General features: G+C 48.7%; 1 protein-coding gene across 1 annotated transcript in view; it reads left to right on the forward strand.

Annotated features, from left to right (window-relative positions):
- The first annotated feature begins 957 nt into the window (after positions 1–957).
- The window catches only part of ENG (endoglin), a 93,249-nt gene continuing 73,012 nt past the window's right edge, over positions 958–21,194 (forward strand). Inside the window, exon 1 of the mRNA XM_060250635.1 lies at positions 958–1,423. Within this exon, the coding sequence (XP_060106618.1) occupies positions 1,366–1,423 (58 nt within the window). The 5' untranslated portion in view covers positions 958–1,365. The remainder of the gene's footprint in view (positions 1,424–21,194) is intronic.

The raw sequence follows: 21,194 nt of genomic DNA on the forward strand, positions 1-21,194 counted from the left end.
CAAAAAGATTGGACCAAGGGGACTAATTCTATGAGCCCCAAAAGAAGGTGCCCGTATCCTTCATTATTTCCAATGGAGGGAAGGCATTTAAAAGGTGTGCGGTCCCTTTAAATGTGGTGGCCAGAACTCCCTGTGGAGTTCCATTATGCTTGTCACAACCTTGCTCCTGGCTCCACCCCCAAGTCTCCTGGCTCCACCCCCAAAGTCCACAGATATTTTTTGAATGGGACTTGGCAACCCTACCAGACTGGGATCTGGGAACCTAAAAGAGAGGAGAAGAGAATAATGTAAGTCAGTTGGAATCCCCACTGGGGAGAAAGGAGAGCTTGAATTAATTAATTGAATTTCTTTATGCCCTGTTGTTCTCCCCAATGGAGATCTCAAGATCATTCCCCTCTTCTCCATTTTATCCTCACAACAACCCTCGGAGGCAGGTCGGGCTGAGAGATTGTGACTGGCCCAAGGGCACGCAGCGTGCTTCCGTGGCACAACTCAGGATCTAAACCTGGGACTCCAAGAGATAACTCCGACCAGGGGTGGAATTCTAGCAGGAGCTCCTTTGCATATCAGGCCGCACACCCCTGAAGTAGCCAATCCTCCAAGAGCTTGGAGGATTGGCTACATCAGGGGGTGCGGCCTGATATGCAATGGAGCTCCTGCTAGAATTCCACCCCCGACTCCGACCCTTTTAACTACTACCCTCCAAAGAACCAACTCAAGAAATAAATCCCCCTTCTCCTGTTTTTTCTTTTTCCCCTTGCATGTCCCGGCATCTGATTGCAGAACTCCAGGGTCACGTATAACTTCTCAAAACTTCAGGTCAACCCCTGGAACTCCACAATTCGGAAGAGGAGAGTTTGGCTGTTTCTCTTGCTGGGGACTGGGGGTCTTCGGTTGCCTCTTGCTGACAGGGCAGGCTCAGCAGCTGAGTTTTGCATCCTTTTTTTAAAAAAAAAAGAAGCATAAAAGCAGCATTTCCTCTTGCTGTTTTGGCAGGCGAGCACTTGGCAGGCCTTCCTCGAAAGGGAGTGAATTTCCTGCCTCCGTGGGTCATCAAGGCTGAGTCGAGCCAGCGAGCCACAGTCAGGCGGAGGGAGCTCGGAGAAGACACACAGCCTGTCTGTGGCGAATCCCAATCACGGCAGCCCACCGAGCCCAGCCTTACATTGCCAGCCTGCTGCCCTGCCTCGAGCCTCAGTGCTTTTGGAAAATTCCCAAGGCTGGAGTGGAGAAGGGCCGAGCTGCCCCGGCTGCCTCTCTCGGGTTCCCTCGTGCAACTCTGCAGACCAGGGGACATCGGTCTTCCTAACCTCCTGCCTCTAGACACGGGCTAAGAGCAGCCGGGAGAAGGACGGATTTCGCATCATGGAGAGGGTCCGGTGCCTACCGCTGCTTCTGGCTTTTAGCCTGGCCGCAAGTGCAAGTAAGTGGTCTGCTTTGGGAATCGGGCGAGAGGGTTTTGCCATCTGCCTAGAGCAGCCAGCTCTTGCCCCGCACAGACTGGCACGATCCTCTCTAATCGGCGTTCTGACAAAGCAGAGAAAGGCTACGGACTGGGGTTGCCAGCTCCAGGTTGGGAAATTCCTGGAGATTTGGGGATGGAGCCTGGGGAGGACAAGGAGCTCAGTGGGGCACAAGGCAATGGAATGCAGCCTCCAAAACAGGCTTCCCCCCCCCACCACCACCCAGGAGAACTGATCTCTGTAGTCTGGAGACGAGCTGTAATTCTGGGAGATTCCTAGGACCCACCTGGAGGCTGGCATCCCTACTAATGACTGGACTTGGTTTGAAAAAAGTTGGCTAGAAGGGTCAGTGGATGTTCTAGGTCAGGGGTGGCCAAACTGTGGCCTCATGTGGCTCTTTCACACATACTGTGTGGCTCTCAAAGTCCCCACTGCCCCGTTGGCCACCTTGGAGAAGGCATTTTTCTCTGGAAATGACTTCTCCAAGCTGAGTCAACCAGTGGCTTGGAGAATGCATTTAAAGTTAAAGTTGCTTTATTTCTACATCCATCCATCCATCTATCTATCTATCTATCTATCTATCTATCTATCTATCTATCTATCTATCTATCTATCTATCTATCTATCTATCTATCTTCTATCTATCTTCTATCTATCATCCTATCTATCATCCTATCTATCATCCTATCTATCTTCTATCTATCTTCTATCTATCTTCTATCTATCATCCTATCTATCGATCATCTGTCTGCCTGTCTGCCTGCCTGTCTGCCTGTCTGTCTGTCTGTCTGTCTGTCTGCCTGCCTGTCTGTCTGTCTGTCTGTCTGTCTGTCTATCTATCTATCTATCTATCTATCTATCTATCTATCTATCTATCTATCTATCTATCTATCTATCTATCTATCTATCTATCTATCTATCTATCTATCTATCTATCTATCTGTTAAAGGCACTGTTAAACTGAAATTAGTCTCTGAATAGCAACTTTGTAACTAAAAGCAGCTTTAGAACTCAAAACATGTCGGCGAGAGCCCGGCACTTCCAGTGCATTCTCTCTTTTTCAGACAAGATTTGAACCCAGTTTCCACCAGCAGCACCTTAAGGACTAACAAGCGTTCCAGGATATAAGCTTGCTTATGTAGCGTATCAGCAAGCTTATACCCTGGAAGGTTTATACTGTGGGGATCTCGTTTAAGGTGCTACTGGCCTGAAATAGGGATGTCAGCCTCCAGGTGGGACCTGGGGATCCTCTGGAATGACAGCTCATCTCTAGACTGCAGAGATCAGTTCCCCTGGGGAAAATGGATGTTTTGGAGTGTGGGCTCGGTAGCATTGTAGAAGAAGAAGATGATATTGGATTTATATCCCGCCCTCCACTCCGAAGAGTCTCAGAGCGGCTCACAATCTCCTTTACCTTCCTCCCCCACAACAGCAGCTGCCCTTTCAAAGACAACCTCTGCCAGAGCTATGGCTGACCCAAGGCCATGCTAGCAGGTGCAAGTGAAGGAGTGGGGAATCAAACCCGGTTCTCCCAGATAAGAGTCCGCACACTTAACCACTACACCAAACTGGCTCTCCATTGAAGTCCCCCAGGCTCCAGCCCCCAAATCTCCAGAAGTCTCCCAACATGGATCTGGCAACCAAACCCTTCCATCCCTTGCTGGTCACCAGAGGGGACTGAAATCTTGCTCTTCAGCAGTCTAACTTACCCAAAACTTTGTCAGGCAAGAGGGTAGATCTTATGGAACTTTATTACCATCTGTGGTCCTTGTGAGAGCATCTGGCTCATGGAGAGAGTCGGGGCTATCTGTAAATTCTCCGCCCTGTACATGAAGAGTTTCCTCCCTTCATTTTTGGTAACCTACTCCTAAATGTACACGTATGACAGTAAGTGCCATGGAAGGCGGGCGGGTTGCCAGGTTCCCCACCTGGAGCTCAAACACTTTTACACGTGCGCCGAGGCACCAAGTGCAGCTGCAGCAGGCCAAAGAGAGATGTAGGCAAGGGATCAGCGGGTTTATTTGAGGCAGCAGTTTCAGCTTCTTTTGAGTACTTCGGATCACTTAAAGTTACTTTTCCCCCACCGTAACTGCATCGTAAGAGCCACCGTACACTCTTACACCGTAAGAGCCAGTTTGGTGTAGTGGTTAAGTGTGCGGACTCTTATCTGGGAGAACCGGGTTTGATTCCCCACTCCTCCACTTGCACCTGTTGGAATGGCCTTGGGTCAGCCATAGCTCTGGCAGAGGTTGTCCTTGAAAGGGCAGCTGCTGTGAGAGCCCTCTCCAGCCCCACCCACCTCACAGGGTGTCTATTGTGGGGGAGGAAGGTAATGGAGATTGTGAGCCGCTCTGAGACTCTTCGGAGTGGAGGGCGGGATATAAATCCAATATCTTCATCTACCTCACAGGGTGTCTGTTGTGGGGGAGGAAGGTAAAGGAGATTGTGGGCCGCTCTGAGACTCTTTGGAGTGGAGGGCGGGATATAAATCCTATATCTTCATCTACCTCACAGGGTGTCTGTTGTGGGGGAGGAAGGTAAAGGAGATTGTGGGCCGCTCTGAGACTCTTCAGAGTGGAGGGCGGGATATAAATCCTATATCTTCATCTACCTCACAGGGTGTCTGTTGTGGGGGAGGAAGGTAAAGGAGATTGTGAGCCGCTCTGAGACTCTTCGGAGTGGAGGGTGGGATATAAATCCAATATCTTCATATACCTCACAAGGTGTCTGTTGTGGGGGAGGAAGGTAAAGGAGATTGTGAGCCGCTCTGAGACTCTTTGGAGTAGAGGGCAGGATATAAATCCAATATCTTCATCTACCTCACAGGGTGTCTGTTGTGGGGGAGGAAGGTAAAGGAGATTGTGGGCTGCTCTGAGACTTTTCGGAGTGGAGGGCGGGGTATAAATCCTATATCTTCTTCATCTTTATGTATGAGGTCTGAGGCGGCTGGCAATAAAATGGTCAAATTGTTTTAAAAATTTACTTGGATTGGGGAAGCCAGCAGATGTAAAGCGTAATTTCCAGGTAAGACTCAGCAGCCTTATATTTATCCGCATAATATAGTTGTCCGCTCCCTAACTGAAGAGAAGGCCTAAATCTTTACTTCGTCGGGCGTCCCGAGTGAGGTGGCAGCAGCCGTACTGAGTCCTGCCCTATTTCTCAACCGACTTGTGCATTCTTGAAACTTTAAAAATACGGTTCAATGTTCCAGTGAACAATTCTGCACGCGGGCTGAGGTTGGTGGTGGTTTGAAAGGACTTCTGCCGTTTTTCACGCGAGGCACCCAATAGAAATACAACTGTATGCAAATTGCCACTGTTGCGATGGGTGAAAGTGAGGCATTCGTAATGCCCATGAGCCTTCTAGCCAGTACCAAGTATTTACTTGTTTGTTTTAAACAGCCAAAAGAAATAAAATGGCTTTGGCTGGGGTGCTCATCTTTTCTGCCTTCCCTTTCTGCCACTCATAGAATTAACCATTCCCATCAAAGAGACACATAAGAGAAGCTTAACACTGATTTTCATCAGAAGATGCCTCCTGTTGTTGACAGGATGATTGAGATACGGACTGAAAAGCTGGTGCAGAACTCTCTCCTTTCATGCCCTTAATTTCAAACATTCTGAATGGTTCGAAACGTTATTCCTGGGAAGTGCCCTGCTGTAGCCCCTTTTGGGGCATCATTCTTATGCTGCATGAAGAAATAACAAAGACAGACGCACCTTTGCGCATGTGCCTTATCCGGCAGGAACCACAGACTATCTGGGACTAGAGAGCAGTGTTTGATCTGGGAGAACCAGATTTGATTCCCCACTCCTCCACTTGCACCTACTGGAATGGCCTTGGGTTAGCCATAGCTCTCGTAGGAGTTGTCTTTGAAAGGGCAGCTTCTGGGAGAGCTCTCTCAGCCCCACGTACCTCACAGGGTGTCTGTTTTGGGGGAGGAAGATAAAGGAGCCGTTCTGAGACTCTTATTCAGAGAGAAGAGCGGGGTATAAAACTGTGGTGGTCTTCTTCTTCTCCCCAGTCCCCTAGGGGCACTTTCAGACACACTAAATAATGCACTTTCAATGGTTTTGGAACTGGATTTTACTGTGTGAAATGGCAAAATCCATCTGCAAACAGTTGCTGAAGTGTATTAAAACTGCAATATTTAGCATGTGTGAAAGCCTGTAGTTCCTGCAGTGATGAGGCATTCTGTGCATGCTCAAAGCTGCTTTTGTCTTTGTTATTTCTTCATGTGGCCTAAGGATGAGCACTGCCGTAGACTTTTTCAGGGTTTCTGTTGTAGTTCTCAGGTTACTCCTTTTTTAAAGCATTGAACTAAACTGCTTTTCCTACACCTTACCAGTTGTGATTTGCAAGAAAGAATGCACCAAATTAATCAGACGCATTATTAAAAAATTAAGTACTTGAACAGCCAGTCCAGGGATCCCTCTAAGAAGGACTCCCAAATGAAAAAGGAAAGCTGGTATAATGTTTTTAAAAAGTTTTCATTTGAAGTTCTTCCACTGCACCATACATAAGACACAGAGAGAAAAGCTCAAGGCAAGTTAACAATTATGATTTTAAAAAAATAAATAAATAACTGAAAGGAACATGACCGTATCTGGAGTGTTTGTTCTGCTGCACAAGCTTTGAATAGTGGTGACATCCAGGGGTGGAATTCTAGCAGGAGCTCCTTTGCATATGAAGTCACACACCCCTGATGTAGCCAATCCTCCAAAAGCTTACGAGGCTCTTTTGTAAGCTCTCGGAGGATTGGCTACATCAAGGGTGTGTGGCCTAATATGCAAAGGAGCTCCTGCTAGAATTCCACCCCTGGCTCAAGGTCATCCTGTAAGTTTCCATGGCAGAACCGGGATTTGAACTGGGATCTCCTAGATCCTAGTCTGACGCTCTAATTACTACACCATGCTGGCCCTGCAGATAGAGAAGATATGGCAAAGATGTCAAACTCATTTTTTACGAGGGCTGGATCTGACGTAAATGTCCCTTTGTTGGGCCAGGCTCTGAGTGCTGTATAATGCTGGGTACGGGGGATATACACTTTGTAAAGGACACAGGCAAACCTAATTGGCAATATTATTTTTTTTACTCAAAATACAAACATGCTTAAAACGGTCAGTCTTACTGTATCTCCTTACAGTATCCCCCTGATACCCCCCCCCCTCTCTCTTCCACTGCCCATTCCTCATCAGCACTGGGATAGTATATAGCAGGGGTGGGGAACATCCGGCCTGAGGGCCGTTTATGGCCCTTGAGATCACTTGGTCTGGCCCTTGGGGATTGCTGGGCTGAGCCAAGCCGCACGGCGGCCTCTACAAAAAACCCCCTGGAGCTAGGCATTTGCCTAGGGTGACGGGCTGGGGGTCAGGACCGGATCTACATGTTTTTTGAAGGGTGGGGCACAATTAAAAAATGACGCCCCCCTTTTGGGCCATTCTGTCTTATGATCCCATAGACTACAATGGACTCCATGTCCAATTTGGCGCCCCCCCTCCATCAGCGCCCAGGGCAAGCACCCCCCTCTGTCCCCCCCCCTCCCGATCCGGCCCTGTCGAGGGTTTGTGTGTCTGCCAAATTAGACTCTCCCCACATGACTTCAAATAGACAATTATTTGTATTAATTTTGCTGGTCTGAATCGTTCTCCCTCGGTGGAGCACCGTTTTTTAAGTTGATAGTTTTGTATGGCCCACTGATGATGTTATAAATATCCAAATGGCCCTGGGCAGAAGAAAGATTCCCCACCCCCGGTATACAGGGACATAATGCACAGCCTCTGTCATCTGGCCATAAAGGTAAACACTAGTTGCATGCGGGCCAGATAAGAGCCCCGGGTGGGCCAGTTCCAGCCCATATGGGCCATATGTTTGACAACCCTGAGATATAGGGTTGAACCCATCTAGCTTTTTCACTCAGTCCTCTCTGTACTGCAGCACTCAGCCCACACGGCTTGTATTCCTGGTTCCCATAATTCTCAGCATGACTTTTCTGAGTGGTCAAAGAGGATTCCTTCCTTCCTTTGTCATCAGCAGAAAATCCAGTTAGACCCCACTCATAATTGGGAAGAAGGGGTCATTTTTATTTCCACTTGCTATGGCTGTTTCTTCAGCCCAGCCAGTTCGTTATACAAGTTGGGGGGGGGGGGGGTGAGTTCACACAGCCGGTAGCTACTTAAAAACTCCCTGCCTCATTCCTGTATCTGTATGATCAGGAAGCCCTCTGTAGTTCTGACCTGACAGTTAAGCCAGAGAGCCAGTTTGGTGTAGTGGTTAAGTGTGCAGACTCTTATCTGGGAGAACTGGGTTTGATTCCCCACTCCTGCACTTGCAGCTGCTGGAATGGCCTTGGGTTAGCCATAGCTCTGGCAGAAGTTGTCCTTGAAAGGGCAGCTGCTGTGAGAACTCTCTCAGCCCCACCCACCTCACAGGGTGTCTGTTGTGGGGGGAAGAAGATAAAGGAGACTGTGAGCCACTCTGAGTGGAGGGTGGGATATAAATCCAATATCATCATCATCATCATCATCATCATCATCATCATCATCATCATCAGTTCTTTCTGGTAAGGTTTTTAGATGCCGGAACTCTCAAAGAGGGAAATGAAGGAGAAACACACGGGTGCCCCTATAGCACCTTCTCTTTAGGGATAACCTACAGGTTCTAGAATGGAAAACTGGTGCCTGGCAAGAGGAAAAGCTACTAAGAATGGCAAGATGCTAAGAGACACTTTTCGAATCCTGCTCTGACATACTGCTGGTGGTGGCGGTGGGGTGTTAACAGGGCCGTCCCTAGACTGTCTGGCACCCTAGAGCAAGGCTAATTTCTGATGCTCCCCACCCCCCACAGATAACATCACCAAGCCACCCGCAGAATTCAGCACACCAAGTCACCCGCAGAATTCAGCACACCAAGTCACGTGCAGAATTCAGCACACCAAGTCCCGTGCAGAATTCAGCACACCAAGTCCCGTGCAGAATTCAGCACACCAAGTCCCGTGCAGAATTCAGCACACCAAGTCCCGTGCAGAATTCAGCACACCAAGTCACGTGCAGAATTCAGCACACCAAGTCACGTGCAGAATTCAGCACACCAAGTCACGTGCAGAATTCAGCACACTAAGTCACGTGCAGAATTCAGCTCACCAAGTCACCTGCAGAATTCAGCACACCAAGTCACATGCAGAATTCAGCACCCTCAGAAGGCCAGCACCCTAGACAGTCACCTAGTTTGCCTAGTGGCAGAGCTAGCCCTGGGTATTCATGATAAAGATTGATTATATAGCCTGTGTTGTTTACTTCTCAGCAGCTTGTCCAACAATGATCTTTCTCGGTACCAGAGACCCTTTCAAAACTGAGATCGCAGGGACTTGCTGGGTCTTAAACATGCGCTCGACCACTGATTTCTTACCTTGGGAAGGATCACACCCATAGCATTTTCTCTCGCTGCTCAAAGCACTTCACATCTAGGGCTTCCAAGTCCAATTCAAGAAATATCTGGGGACTTCGGGGTGGAGCCAGGAGCAAGGTTGTGACAAGCATAATTGAATTCCAAAGGATATTCTGGCCATCACTTTTTAAATGCATTCCCTCGACTGGAAATAATGAAGGATAGGGGGATCTTCTTTGGGGGCTCATAGAAATGGACCCCCTGGTCCAATGTTTTTGAAACTTGGAGGATGTTTTGAGGAGAGGTACTGAATGCCATGCTGAATGTTTGGTGTCTCTACCTCATAAAACACCCCCCCCCCCCGAACTCCATAGGAAATAATGGTCTCCATAGGAAATAATGGAGTGTCCAGCAGACATTTCCCTCCCTCCCCCCACTTTCTGATGACCATGAAGTGGGGGGAGGGCCTTCAAACCAGGAGATTCCCTGCCCCCGCCTGGAGATTGGCAACCCTATTCACATCGCTCTTTTCAACAATGCTTTAAGGTGGACCAGTATTAACATACTAGTCTGAGTACCTCTGGATGAGAGGTTAGCACTAGGAATTCCTCTCCTTCCTTCTTTCCAGAACCTTTCAGGGATGGTAGTCTTGAGACTATCTAATAAGGGGGTGGGGAGGGAGAGAAAACCCTTAAAACTGTTAAATTCAGAATCTGTAATGACCTGACTGCATTAATTGAATGATGGAGATGATGCAGAAAGAGAGAAGTTCAGTTTTTTGGCAAGAAATAGCTCGAGGGGTGGGGTTTTCTGCTCCTTGTGAAAAAGAGGAAACGGCAAAAAATTGCTGATTTTGCTTTTTCTTCTCACCGACTGGAAGAAGAGGAGGGAGTGAAAGAAGACAGAAAGTGGGGCAAAGGGGAAACAAAAGGATTGCGTTGACAAGTGAAGTGGGTTTTTTTTAAAAAAAAATGGGAATGATGATGAATTATTAGTCAAACAGCGCAAGGGTGAGATGAACGCTGTCAGGGGAGTTATTTAATCTGTGAAAAGTGAGCAGTGGAGCCGATTCCCATATGTCTGAATTCCTTTTAATAAACCCTCCCTTTCGTGTAGAGAGAGAGAGAGAGCAGAGGGGAGGCTGGGTTAAGCAATAAAGAGTTCTGTTTGGAGGGGGGAAGTAGGAGAATTATGACAGATTGGTGCTGGGCTTAGAATGAAAACTTTTAGACCAGCTCTTGGGTCAAAGCACAGCTTGCAACTCAAGTCTGCAAGGTCTGCAGAAAAGCATTTTCACTTCCAAAATTAAAACTTTCCATTTTTTTCTCTCTCCTTTGCAGTTGAACTGGGGGTTAGAAAGCAGAATGTAGAGAAGGGCCGTGCCTCTTTGAAGCTCTTACCAGATTTCTCAGCAGTGGATTGTGTCATTTTGTTGGGATGTCAGGAGGTGCAAAGTAGACATCAGGCTGTGCTTTGCATTGACTTAAACCGTTCCTTACAGATCAGCCTCAGAGGGCTTGGCTGGAGACAAACCATCATCAGCCTCAGGATTTGTCCTGGAGTTCCACAAAGCTCAGTCTTATTCGGCCTTGAGTCCCAGTGAGAAAGACAGACTACAAATGAAACGAAATAATTCCCCAGGGCTATTCCATCTCTATAAGAGCCCCGTGGCGCAGAGTGGTAAAGCTGCAGTACTGCAGTCAGAGCCCTCTGCTCATGACCTGAGTTCGATCCCAGCGGAAGCTGGTTCAGGTAGCCTGCTCTAAGTTGACTCAGCCTTCCATCCTTCCTAGGTGGGTAAAATGAGTACCCAGCTTGCTGGGGGGAAAGTGTAGATGACTGGGGAAGGCGATGGCAAACCACCCCGTAAAAAAGTCTGCCGTCAATGTCACCCCAGTGTCAAAAACGACTGGTGCTTGCACCTTTATCTTTTTATTCCATCTCTGCGTAAAAAGCTCTGAAGAGAAATCACAGAGAGTTTTGAGGCCGTCAGTCATCACTCTTCTGGCAACACCCAGCTCTAGCCATCTTTATCCATGACCCACAGTCATGCTATAGGGCAGGGGTGGCCAAACTGCGGCTTGGGAGCCACGTGTGGCTCTTTCACACATACCGTGTGGCTCTCGAAGCCCTTGCCACCTTGTCAGCTGGCTTGGAGAAGGCATTTCTCTCTTTCAGTCACTTCACAAAGCCATGCCAGCTGGTGGTTTGGAGAATGCATTTAACGTTAAAGTTGCTTTCTTTCTACCTCTCCCTCCTCCTTCCCCCCATCAATTTGCCTGCCTGCCTTTCTGCTCTCATACATCTGACATTCATGCCTGGTGGCGCTCAAATGTCTATGTTTATTCCGTGTGGCTCTTCCCTTAAACAAGTTAGGCCACCCCTGCTACAGAGGTCCTCTTGAGCCGCTGCCTGACAAGTTGAACCTGAATCCTGGCAAAATGGAAGTGATGCTGGCTGGGAAGGGTGAGGACTAGGCTTGCCAATCCCCAGGTCCCTGCGGGGGTTCTTCTGCTTTCCCAGGCTCCTTCCCGCCCCCAGTCAGCTGGCCAGCGGGGGGGGGGGGGAGGAAAGCCCTGCCCCCAGAGGACCATGTGCTTTTCCACCTCCGGAGGCTTCAGTCTCCGATTGAAAGGCTTTCTCTTGGGATGGTGTGTCTGTGTTACTTTGAAGAGTTGGCAGCAACTCGTGAGTAGAGAGGACAATCCCTCGCTTCGGAGTCACCAGAAACGGGGGGGGGGGAGGGAAATGTCTGCTGAGCACTTCATTATTCCCTGTGTGCAGATCAATTCTCATAGAGTATAATGAGGAATTGATCTGGAGGTTTTGGGGGCTCTGGGGGAGCTGTATTTTGAGGCAGAGGCACCAGATTTTCAGTATAGTATCTAGTGCCTCTCCCCAAAGTACCCCCCAAGTTTCAAAATGATTGGACCAGAGGGTCCAATTCTATAAGCCCCAAAAGAAGGTGCCCCTGTCCTTCATTATTTCCTATGGAAGGAAGACATTTAAAAAGGTGTGCTGTCCCTTTAAATGTGATGGCCAGAACTCCCTTGGAGTTCAATTATGCTTGTCATACCCTTGTTCCTGACTCCACCCCCAATGTCTCTTGGCTACACCCCCAAAGTCCCCAGATATTTCTTGAATTGGACTTGGCAACCCTAGTGAGGACTTGAAGGACATTGTGCTTGGCACATTCAGTGGGGAACAGCCAACCCTCACTGACTCTGTTAAGGGCCATAAGGGCCATACTGGATCCAACACTGTTAGAATTAGGACTGCCAAGCTCCCACCGAGAGTGGGGAATCCCCACTTTTGGGGGGGCCCAACTCGCCTGCACAGTGCAGGCCGCCGGATTCCTATCCCCAAGCAGCCCCATCACCGCACGACGTGCCCCAGGCAACGATGCCATCCAGAAGTGATTATGTCACCCAGAAGTGACATCATCACGCCGGGGATGCTCTAGGATTCACGGTAAAACTCTACGGTACCATAGAGTTTACCATGAATTCTAGCGCGTCTTTGAAGTGATGTGCCCGGCACAATGACATCATTTCCAGGTGACATCATCGCACCTCGCATGCATAGCTGGCTGGGAAGGACATTGTGCATTGCACATTCAGTGGGGTACAGCCGACCCTCACAGACTCTGTTAAGGACTGTGAGGTTATCCTAGATCCAACACTATCAGAATTAGGACTTCCAAGCTTCTGTTGGAGCTAGGGGATCCTGGCGGAGTGGCAGAGAGACTTGGCAACCCCAATTAGAACGACAGATTTGCAAGGTTGGAAGGGGCCATACAGGCCTTCTAGTCCAAACCCCTGCTCAATGCAGGATCAGCCTAGCCCTAGATCAGGGGTAGGGAACATTGGCTCTCCAGATGTTTTTTTTGCCTACAACTCCCATCAGCCCCAGCCATTGGCCATGCTGGCTGGGGCTGATGGGAATTGTAGGCAAAAAAACATCTGGAGAGCCAACGCTCCCTACCCCTGCCCTAGAGCATGCCCGACAAGTGTTTGTCCAGTGAGAGGGGGGCTCACCACCTCCCTCGGGAGCTGATTCTGCCGTGGAACAACACGTACCATAAAAAAGCTTTTCCTGCTATCCAGTCGGCACCTTCCCACCCTTAATTTAAACCCATTGTTGCGAGTCCTCCCCTCTGCTGCCAACGGGAACAGCTCCCTGCCCTCCTCTAAGCAACGCCCCTTCGAAGACTTCAAGAGAGCCATCCCGTCCCCCCTCAGCCTCCTCTTCTCCAGGCTGAACATTCCCAAGTCCCTCAGCCTTTCTTCACAGGGCTTGGTCTCCAGACCCCAGATCACCCTCGTTGCTCTCCTCCGTACCCGCTCCGTTCTGTCCACATCCTTCTTCGAAGTGAGGCCTCCAGAACTACACACAATCCTCCGGGTGCGTCCTGACCAATGCAGTGTACAACGGGACCAGGACATCTTGCTGTTACTAGAGAAACAAACAAAGGCAGCAGTTAAAAAAAAAAAAAGCTTTCTTCCATCTTCATTTAGCCCTGGAGTCCCCAGCAGCAAATTTGGAAATACTAGAAGACTTTGGGGGTGGACCTCGAAGAAGGCAGGATTTGGAGATGGGAGAGATTTCAATGCCATAGAGTCCACGTTCCAAAGCGGCCATTTTCTCCAGGCGGACTGACCTCTGTTGCCTGGAGGTCCAACGAGGGCCAGCCCTGCCGCTAGGCAAACTAGACGGTTGCCTAGGGCGCCTGCCTTCTGGGGGCACCGAATTGGGCACCTCCCATGTGACTCAGTGACATCCTCAGTGCAGTGGAGGGGCGCTAGAAGTTAGCCTTGCCTAGGATGCCAGATAGTCTAGGGCTGGCCCTGGGCCCAGCCAATCTGGCCATAGGAATGTGTTCAGTGGCCTTTACTCGGAAGTAAGTACGCAGCATCGGAGTCCAACATGTTCTCCTCCCCAGCAGTTTAGTGTGAGGTGAAAACAGTTAAGGCTTGGTGTGATGGAGCGGGGGGTGGGGTGGGCTGCATGCATCAAGTTTCGTGTTTTAAAGATCTGTTTAATGAGGGATCAAACATAACCAACTTGTGTTTATCCACAACTGAATGTTAGCCAGTGGATGGTGCCATCCAGGGCCTTTTTTTTTGAGCAGGAACGCAGTCCCGGCTGGCTTGGGGTCAGGGGGCGTGGCCTAGTATACAAATGATGCTCTGGTGGGCTTTTCCTACAAACCCCCCTATGTGAAACAATGGTGATGTCGGGGGTGTGGCCTAATATGCAAGTGAGTTCCTGCTGGGCTTTTTCTACAAAAAAAGCCCTGGACTGCCATCACTTTAACCATCTAATTACTAGTGGTTTGGTAATTAGAGACTTGGTTGCTATGGAGTGCCACTGTGTGGAGGTTAAAGGATTATATCCCCTGTCCCCTCTCTGTGTGACCTTGATCCAGACGAGGGTGCAATCTCCCTTTTACTGGTGGAGCAAGAGGAGATACCCATCCAGGCGTGGTGGGGTTGCCAAGAGGAAAAATATTGTCTTGCTCCTGTAGCAGAGACTTAACGTGACACCATGTAGATTTGCCAAGTCTCCTCTTGCCACCAGCATTGGGTGTGTGTGGGGGGGTCAGGTTGCCAGCTCCAGGTTGGGAAATTCCTGGAGATTTGGGGACGGAGCCTGGGGCGAACAGGGACTTTGATGGGTTACACTGCCATGAAGTCCACCTTCCAAAGCCTCCATTTTCCCCTGGGGAACTGACTGATCGGTGTAGTTCGGGGATGAGCTGTAATACCGGGGGATCTCCAGGTCCCACCTGGAGGATGGCATCTCTAATTTACATGTGGCAAAGGGCATCCGAAACTTTTCATTGTTCAGAGGTAAATATCACCTGGTACATAATATCCCATTAAGCCTCTGCTAAGAGGGCAGGATGTTTTTTCTCCGAGTCGTTGGCGGCCTTCGTTGTCTAGCAGTGAGCAGCTGACCTATTCTGGGTGGGGCTTGACAGGCAGGCCCTTCGAATAGCTTAGGCTGCTGTGATGTCACCAGGGCCAGCCCTGCGACTGGGCAAACTAGGTGATTGCCTAGAGCGCTGGCCTTCCAGGGGTACCAGATTGGGTGCCCCCAAGTGACTTGGTGACATGATCAGTGCAGGAGTGTGTGTGCTAAAAATTAGCCTTGCCTAGGATGCCTGGCAGTTTAGGGTCAGCCCTGGATGTCAAAGAGGGTCTGGGAGCCTTTGCTGGTCAAGGAAAGGAGAATTAGAATTCCAAAGCTTTTTTTTTTCAAATTAAACCTGCAAAATATTATTTAGCTGATGTGTACATTCACGTAACAATATCAGAGGCTAAGCGACTCCCCGTTTGGGTAAATCGGCCGCAACTCCTGCATAGGAACTTGCAAACCAGACTGCTTGGTTAATCTCCCTTAGACACAGGCAGCTGGAAACGGGTCTCTGAGCCATTCAGTGTCGCCACGCCGATCTAATCTTCAGGCCTTTGTGTGTCCGGGCTCCGCAGAGATCCCTGCGTTTGGGGCCGAAATAACATAAACAGATAAAACTTGTCCGTGGAGTTCTGCGCAGCCACGTGGGCTCGGTGTCTAGTCCCGGCGGTATTTTCCTAGACAGGCTGTGCGGGGTAGAGCCATGAAAGGGAAGGGTGCTGCTGCCTGCAGAGCCCAGATAAGCCACTGTTTGTCTTCCTCCTGATGCTGCCGGCTAGGAGGCTGGCTTAGGTCGGCGCAGGGAGGAAATGCGGGACAATAGGTAGGTCGAGGACACAGCGTCATGGAAGAGGCCTGGCCGGAGAACTTGAAGCAAAGGATCCGGAGGAATCTGCCAGACCCCTGTTTGGCTTCTCCATCACTTTGCTGGTTGAATTGGTCCTCCTCGATATCCTAAGTCTTCTTCTTGCCTTTATTAGGGCCACAGTCCTTTGGATCAGGATACTGTGCTTGTCGCGCTGCACGATTGTGTCAGTCGTGTTGCAGGCCCGTTTGAATCTTGCTGCATTTAAATGGCCAGTCACGTAGGGTTGCCAATCCCCAGGTGGGGGCAGGGGATCCCTCAGTTTGGAGGCCCTCCCCCCGCCTCAGGGTCATTAGAAAGCAAGGGAAGGGGAGGGAAATGTCTGCTGGGAACTCTGTTATTCCCTATGGAGACTTAGGAAATAATGGAGAATTGATCCGTGGGTATCTGGAGCTTTGGGGGGGCTGTTTTTTGAGGTAGAGGCACCACATTTTCAGTATAGCATCCAGTGCCTCTCCCCAAAATACCCCCCAAGTTTCAAAAAGATTGAACCTGGGGGTCCAGTTCTATGAGCCCCCAAAGAAGGTGTCCCTATCCTTCATTATTTCCTACAGAAGGAAGGCTTTTTAAAAGGTGGGCAGTCCCTTTAAATGTGGTGGCCAGAACTCCTTTCGGAGTTCAGTTATGCTTGCTCCTGGTTCCACCCCAATTTCTCCTGGCCCCACCCCCAAAGTCTCCTGGCTCCACCCCCAAAGCCCCCAGCTATTTCTTGAATTGGACTTGGCAACCCTAGGCCAGTGGGATATCACAGTGGAAGGCAGCTTGCTATTATTGGGAATGGACAGGTTTTTTTTTTTCCTATTTCTTTTCATTTAGATATAGATTGGTCTTGAGCATTATTTATCCCGCCCGTTTCTTTTCTAGTCTTCTCAGTCATTGTTTTTATGGCACTTCGTGCCATTTATGTGCAAAAATGGGAGTCAGTTTTAATTAGGGCTTTTTTTGAACAGGAACGCACAGGGATGCCTTTCCGGCTGGCTTGGCATCAGAGGGTGTGGCCAAATATGCAAAAGAATTCCTGCCGGGCTTTTTCTACAAAAACACCCTGTGTGAAACAATGGTGGCATCAGAGGGTGTGGCCTAATATGCCAATGATTCCTCCTGGGCTTTTTCTACAAAAAAGCCCTCATTTTAGCACTGAGTTTGGTTATTTTGACTGGCTATGCGGCTGGCCAGGATTGATACAGGGAGGAAATATACAGGACAATCGATCACCAAGGTAATAAATAACTCAGTTTATAGGGAACACTTCTCCCATCATTTTAGGCCACACCCCTTGACGCCAAGCCAGCCAGAACTGCCTTCCTATGTATTCCTGCTCAAAATAAATAAATAAATAAAAGCCTTGGGAGACTCCGTGGCAGTGACTTTTAATAGAGAGCACAGGGATGTTACAGGTGTGCCCTGTTTTCCTCATGAAGGTATGGGATCACTTGGCATTGTCACAAAGCAAGGCTTTTCACAGCTGTGGCCCACATGTGTTCAGATGAGATGAGGTCATAGGAGGGGGAGGGGTGCTGCGGCACAGCTGGACTTCCTGAAAGATCCCCTCCTAAAGGCAGACTGGCAGGAGTCCTTCCTCTTGAGTCAAAAGAAGTCATTGCATTCACATGGAACACATGCAGCTTCTCTTCCTGTGGGCAACATGTTGTTGTTTTTTAAAGAATCCTTTCGGTTACGTTTTTAAAATATAGTTGGGCCAAATGAAGTTACTTTGAAGGGGCGGATTTGGCATGGAGGCCAACTAGGGTTGCCGATCCCCAGTTTGGAGGCCCTCCCCCCGCTTCAGGGTCATCAGAAAGCGGGGGGAGGAAGAAAGGAAATGTCTGCTGGGCACTCCATTATTCCCTATGGAGACCCATTTCCATAGAGTATAAAGGAGAATTGATCTGAGGGTATCTGGGGTTCTGGGGGGCAGGTTTTTGAGGTAGAGGCACAGCATCTGGTACCTCTCTCCAAAGCACCCTCCAAGTTTCAAAGGGATTGGATCAGGGGGTCCAATTCTATGAGCCCCAAAGAAGGTGCCCCTATCCTTCATTATTTCCAATGGAGGGAAGGCATTTAAAAGGTGTGCGGTCCCTTTAAATGTGATGACCAGAACTCCCTTTGGAGTTTAATTATGCTTGTCACAACCTTGCTCCTGGCTCCACCCCCCAAGTCTCCTGGCTTTCGACATCTAAAGAAATCAGACTACACTATATAGGGCTACTAGTCTCCCGCTGGGGGCAGGGGATCCCCCAGTTTTGGAGCCCCCAACCTGCTGGCACGGAGCAGGCCACCAGGGGGATCCTTGCCCCCAAAAGGCCCCGTCATTGTGGGACATGCCCTGCGCGATGTCACCCGAAAGTGACATCATCATGCTAGGGACACTCTAGGATTTGTGGTAAAACTCTACGGCACCATAGAGTTTTAACCTCGAATCCTAGAGTGTCCCTGGTGTGATGTGCCCGGTGCGATGACGTCAGTTCCGGATGACATAACCGCACTGTGTGCACACAGGGCAAGAGTGAGGAGTCCCATTCCACAGCAGCGGAGGGACTTGGCTTCCCTAACACTATACCATTCTGTATCCCAAGCTAACAGTTACCCCTTGCCAAATGTCATTCCTAATCCATCAGGTTAGACTTGTGTAAGCCTGCTCATTTTCTCTCTCTCTCTGGTATAGAACAGGGGTGGCCAACGGTAGCTCTCCAAATGTTTTTTTGCCTACAACTCCCATCAGCCCCAGCCAGCATGGCCAATGGCTGGGGCTGATGGGAGTTGTAGGCAAAAAACACCTGGAGAGCTACCGTTGGCCACCCCTGGTGTAGAATAAAGTTTGAGTCCAGCGGCATCTTTAAAACTAGCAAAGTATGGGTATAAGCTTTGTTCTGTTGCTTCAGACCAACATGGCTAGTACCTACCCTTAACCTATCTCTCTTTGGCGTGGTTATACCATTTCATTTTACTGAAAAAGGAGGGAACAAAGAGTTTAAAAACATTTTCAATCTTTGTGCACTTCCTGTCCTCATCGTCCAATGGCTTTGTTATAAACAGTCACCTTTCCAGTAACAGATTTGCCGTTTAACGGGAGGATGTATTTCCTGAAAGTCCTTTATTAAATCCATCTTGATTTTTAAAAATCCCCCAAATTCCCCAGTCTGTGGGTGACTTCAGGAACAGCGTAGGGTTTTCCCATTTCCTCCTCTGGCCCCGTGGCAGATGACTTTCCTCTCCCCGCTCCCCAGGGCAGAAGAGAGCCTGGGGCACCCTCCCGGGAGAAAGGTAACTTCCTCCTTTGTGCAATTGTTTATCTAAAGGCATCATGTGTTTCGAGCAGGGTTGATTGCAGCAGGAAATCTCCATGTGACAATCGAGAGGAAGTTTTATTTTTTATTTTTTTTAAAAAAGCAATCAGAGCATAAAGATTTTGCCAGCTGTGAAGCGCTGAATGATGGAGAACTCCTGGGTTGCATTTCTTCCTGCTGTTGCATGGAATTTTCTATAAAGAGAAAGAGATCGACATTGCTATGTGCTTCTTACTCTCGCAAGCCCTTTGAAGATGGTTTCCTTTCCATGAGACCATGCCTGAGATTTTTAGCCCTTTTGTAATAGCTGCTTCTTTGACAAATCTGCAAACAGAATATCGGAAGCAAGTGTGTATTCCTACAGAAGGCAGCCAACCCACCAGCCCTGCGTCAAATTTGCAGGTAGTAGCTTTTGCAACACAACCCCCTCCTTCAGCTAGAAACTCGCCACATGCTCTCTTTCACTAAATCTACAGAACTGTGTCTTCCCTCTTTTGCCAGCTGAAGGGTATCATATTCCCATTCCTCATGCAGGGATGCCAAACTCATGTGTTATGAGGGCAAGATCTGACATAAATGGGACCTTGCCAAGCCGGGCCATGTGTGTCATAAAATGTGATGCTAGGTGGCGGACACAAACAAACACCTTTTTTTAAAAAAAACCCTTAAAACATGTTTAAAACATTAGCACTTGTTGGTGCTTTCTTTGTATCTCTCCCATGCAATCCAGGCTTTCTGAGTTGCACAGCAGAACGACTGAGCCAGGTCTCTCTTCCTTCTATTGGTTGAGGTTCCTTCCCCTCCTGGTCCCCTGGGGAAGGAAGGAAAGAGCCAGAACGTCCTTTGAAGCAAGCTATCCCTCCCCAAAGGAGGAGCCTCAGCCAATGGAGAAAATAGAGGCTTTGCTCTGTAGCTCCTGTGCGATTGAGTAAGCCTGACAAAGCGAGCTATGCTGCAGAAGGAAGCAAGAGAGAGGGAGAAGGAAGCAGATGACAGCCAGTTGTTCGCGGGCCTGATAGGAGCCCTCCAGGGGCCTGATTTGGCCCCCAGGCTGCATGTTTTACACCCCTGCCTTATAGGATACTGCAGTCCAAAAGCAGGAGAGAGATTTCCAAGTGTCAGGAGACAATGTGCTTGTTTGGAAGAATGTAGCTGAGGTTTCCAGATCCCATTCAAGGGTCCAGTTTTAACTTTTCTAGACAGGTCTTTTTTCAATAGTCATTTCTTGTTTGGTTTTTGCATGCTCTTGTGAGTGTGTTTCTTTGCTGCAGTTTATACATCAAAATAAGGTTAGGTGTTTATACATTTAATACAAAAAAGTCAACATGAACAAACAGAAAAAATTTGCAAAAATAAAGACTCTGGGTCAAGTGGCACAAAATCGGAACAGATATTTTCAGGCTGCATGGTGGAGTTGCAAAATTCTGTAGCATCCCTATGCTTTATGGGCTGCCTCCTACTATGCAAACCCACCTGCATGCTCAAATCATCTTTACAGGCCCTGCTTTCTTTTTCCTCCACCACTGGAGGTCCAATGGGTAGTTGTATACAGCAGGGTCTTTTCAAGGGTGGCCTCAGTGCGGTGGACTTCACTCAGTTGGCCCTTGCTTGCTTGCTTATTTATTTATTTACTTACTTACTTACTTACTTTTGTAAATTTATATTCCACCCTTTCTCATGATGGGCTAAGGGCGGATTCCAAACACTTAACACTTAGGTGTCCAAGTTGAAGGAGTGGTTTTTCAGAGGGCTTTTAGGCTGAGAACTGATTAAGAACCTCTGCTTGCTAGCGCTGTGTGTTTTTATGTATTGATGTTGGTTGGCAATTGGAGGTTCCTATGTTGTGATTTACTTATAAAGTGGTAAGAAAGTTGATTGACAGCTGGGGAGAACTGGGTTCAAATCCCTGCTCAGCCACAAAGCTCACTGGGTCATCCATTTTCCCCCAGTGTGGGTTGTTTTGATGATACAATTGAAGGGAGCCATGCATTCCATGGAGGAATGAAAGAATAACGTAATAGATAACAATCTTACCTGGGGACCAGATGGGAGACCCATGATGGCCAGATGGAGTTCCATAACCTCCTAGCTGTTTTTCTAGGGCAGAGTGTTTGAACCTGTAGGCACTTGAGCAATTTGAGAATAGGTGTTGAGTTGCCATGGAGGTCAGGTTCCACGAACATTAGGGAAGTTCCACAAACATTAGGAGGTCCCAAACCAAGCACCCTTCTATGATGGAAAGCAGCTGTTTCCAAAGCAATGATCTCTGGAAAC

The sequence above is a fragment of the Heteronotia binoei genome, chromosome 12 (assembly GCF_032191835.1).
Source record: "Heteronotia binoei isolate CCM8104 ecotype False Entrance Well chromosome 12, APGP_CSIRO_Hbin_v1, whole genome shotgun sequence".
Classification (NCBI taxonomy): Eukaryota; Metazoa; Chordata; class Lepidosauria; order Squamata; family Gekkonidae; genus Heteronotia; species Heteronotia binoei.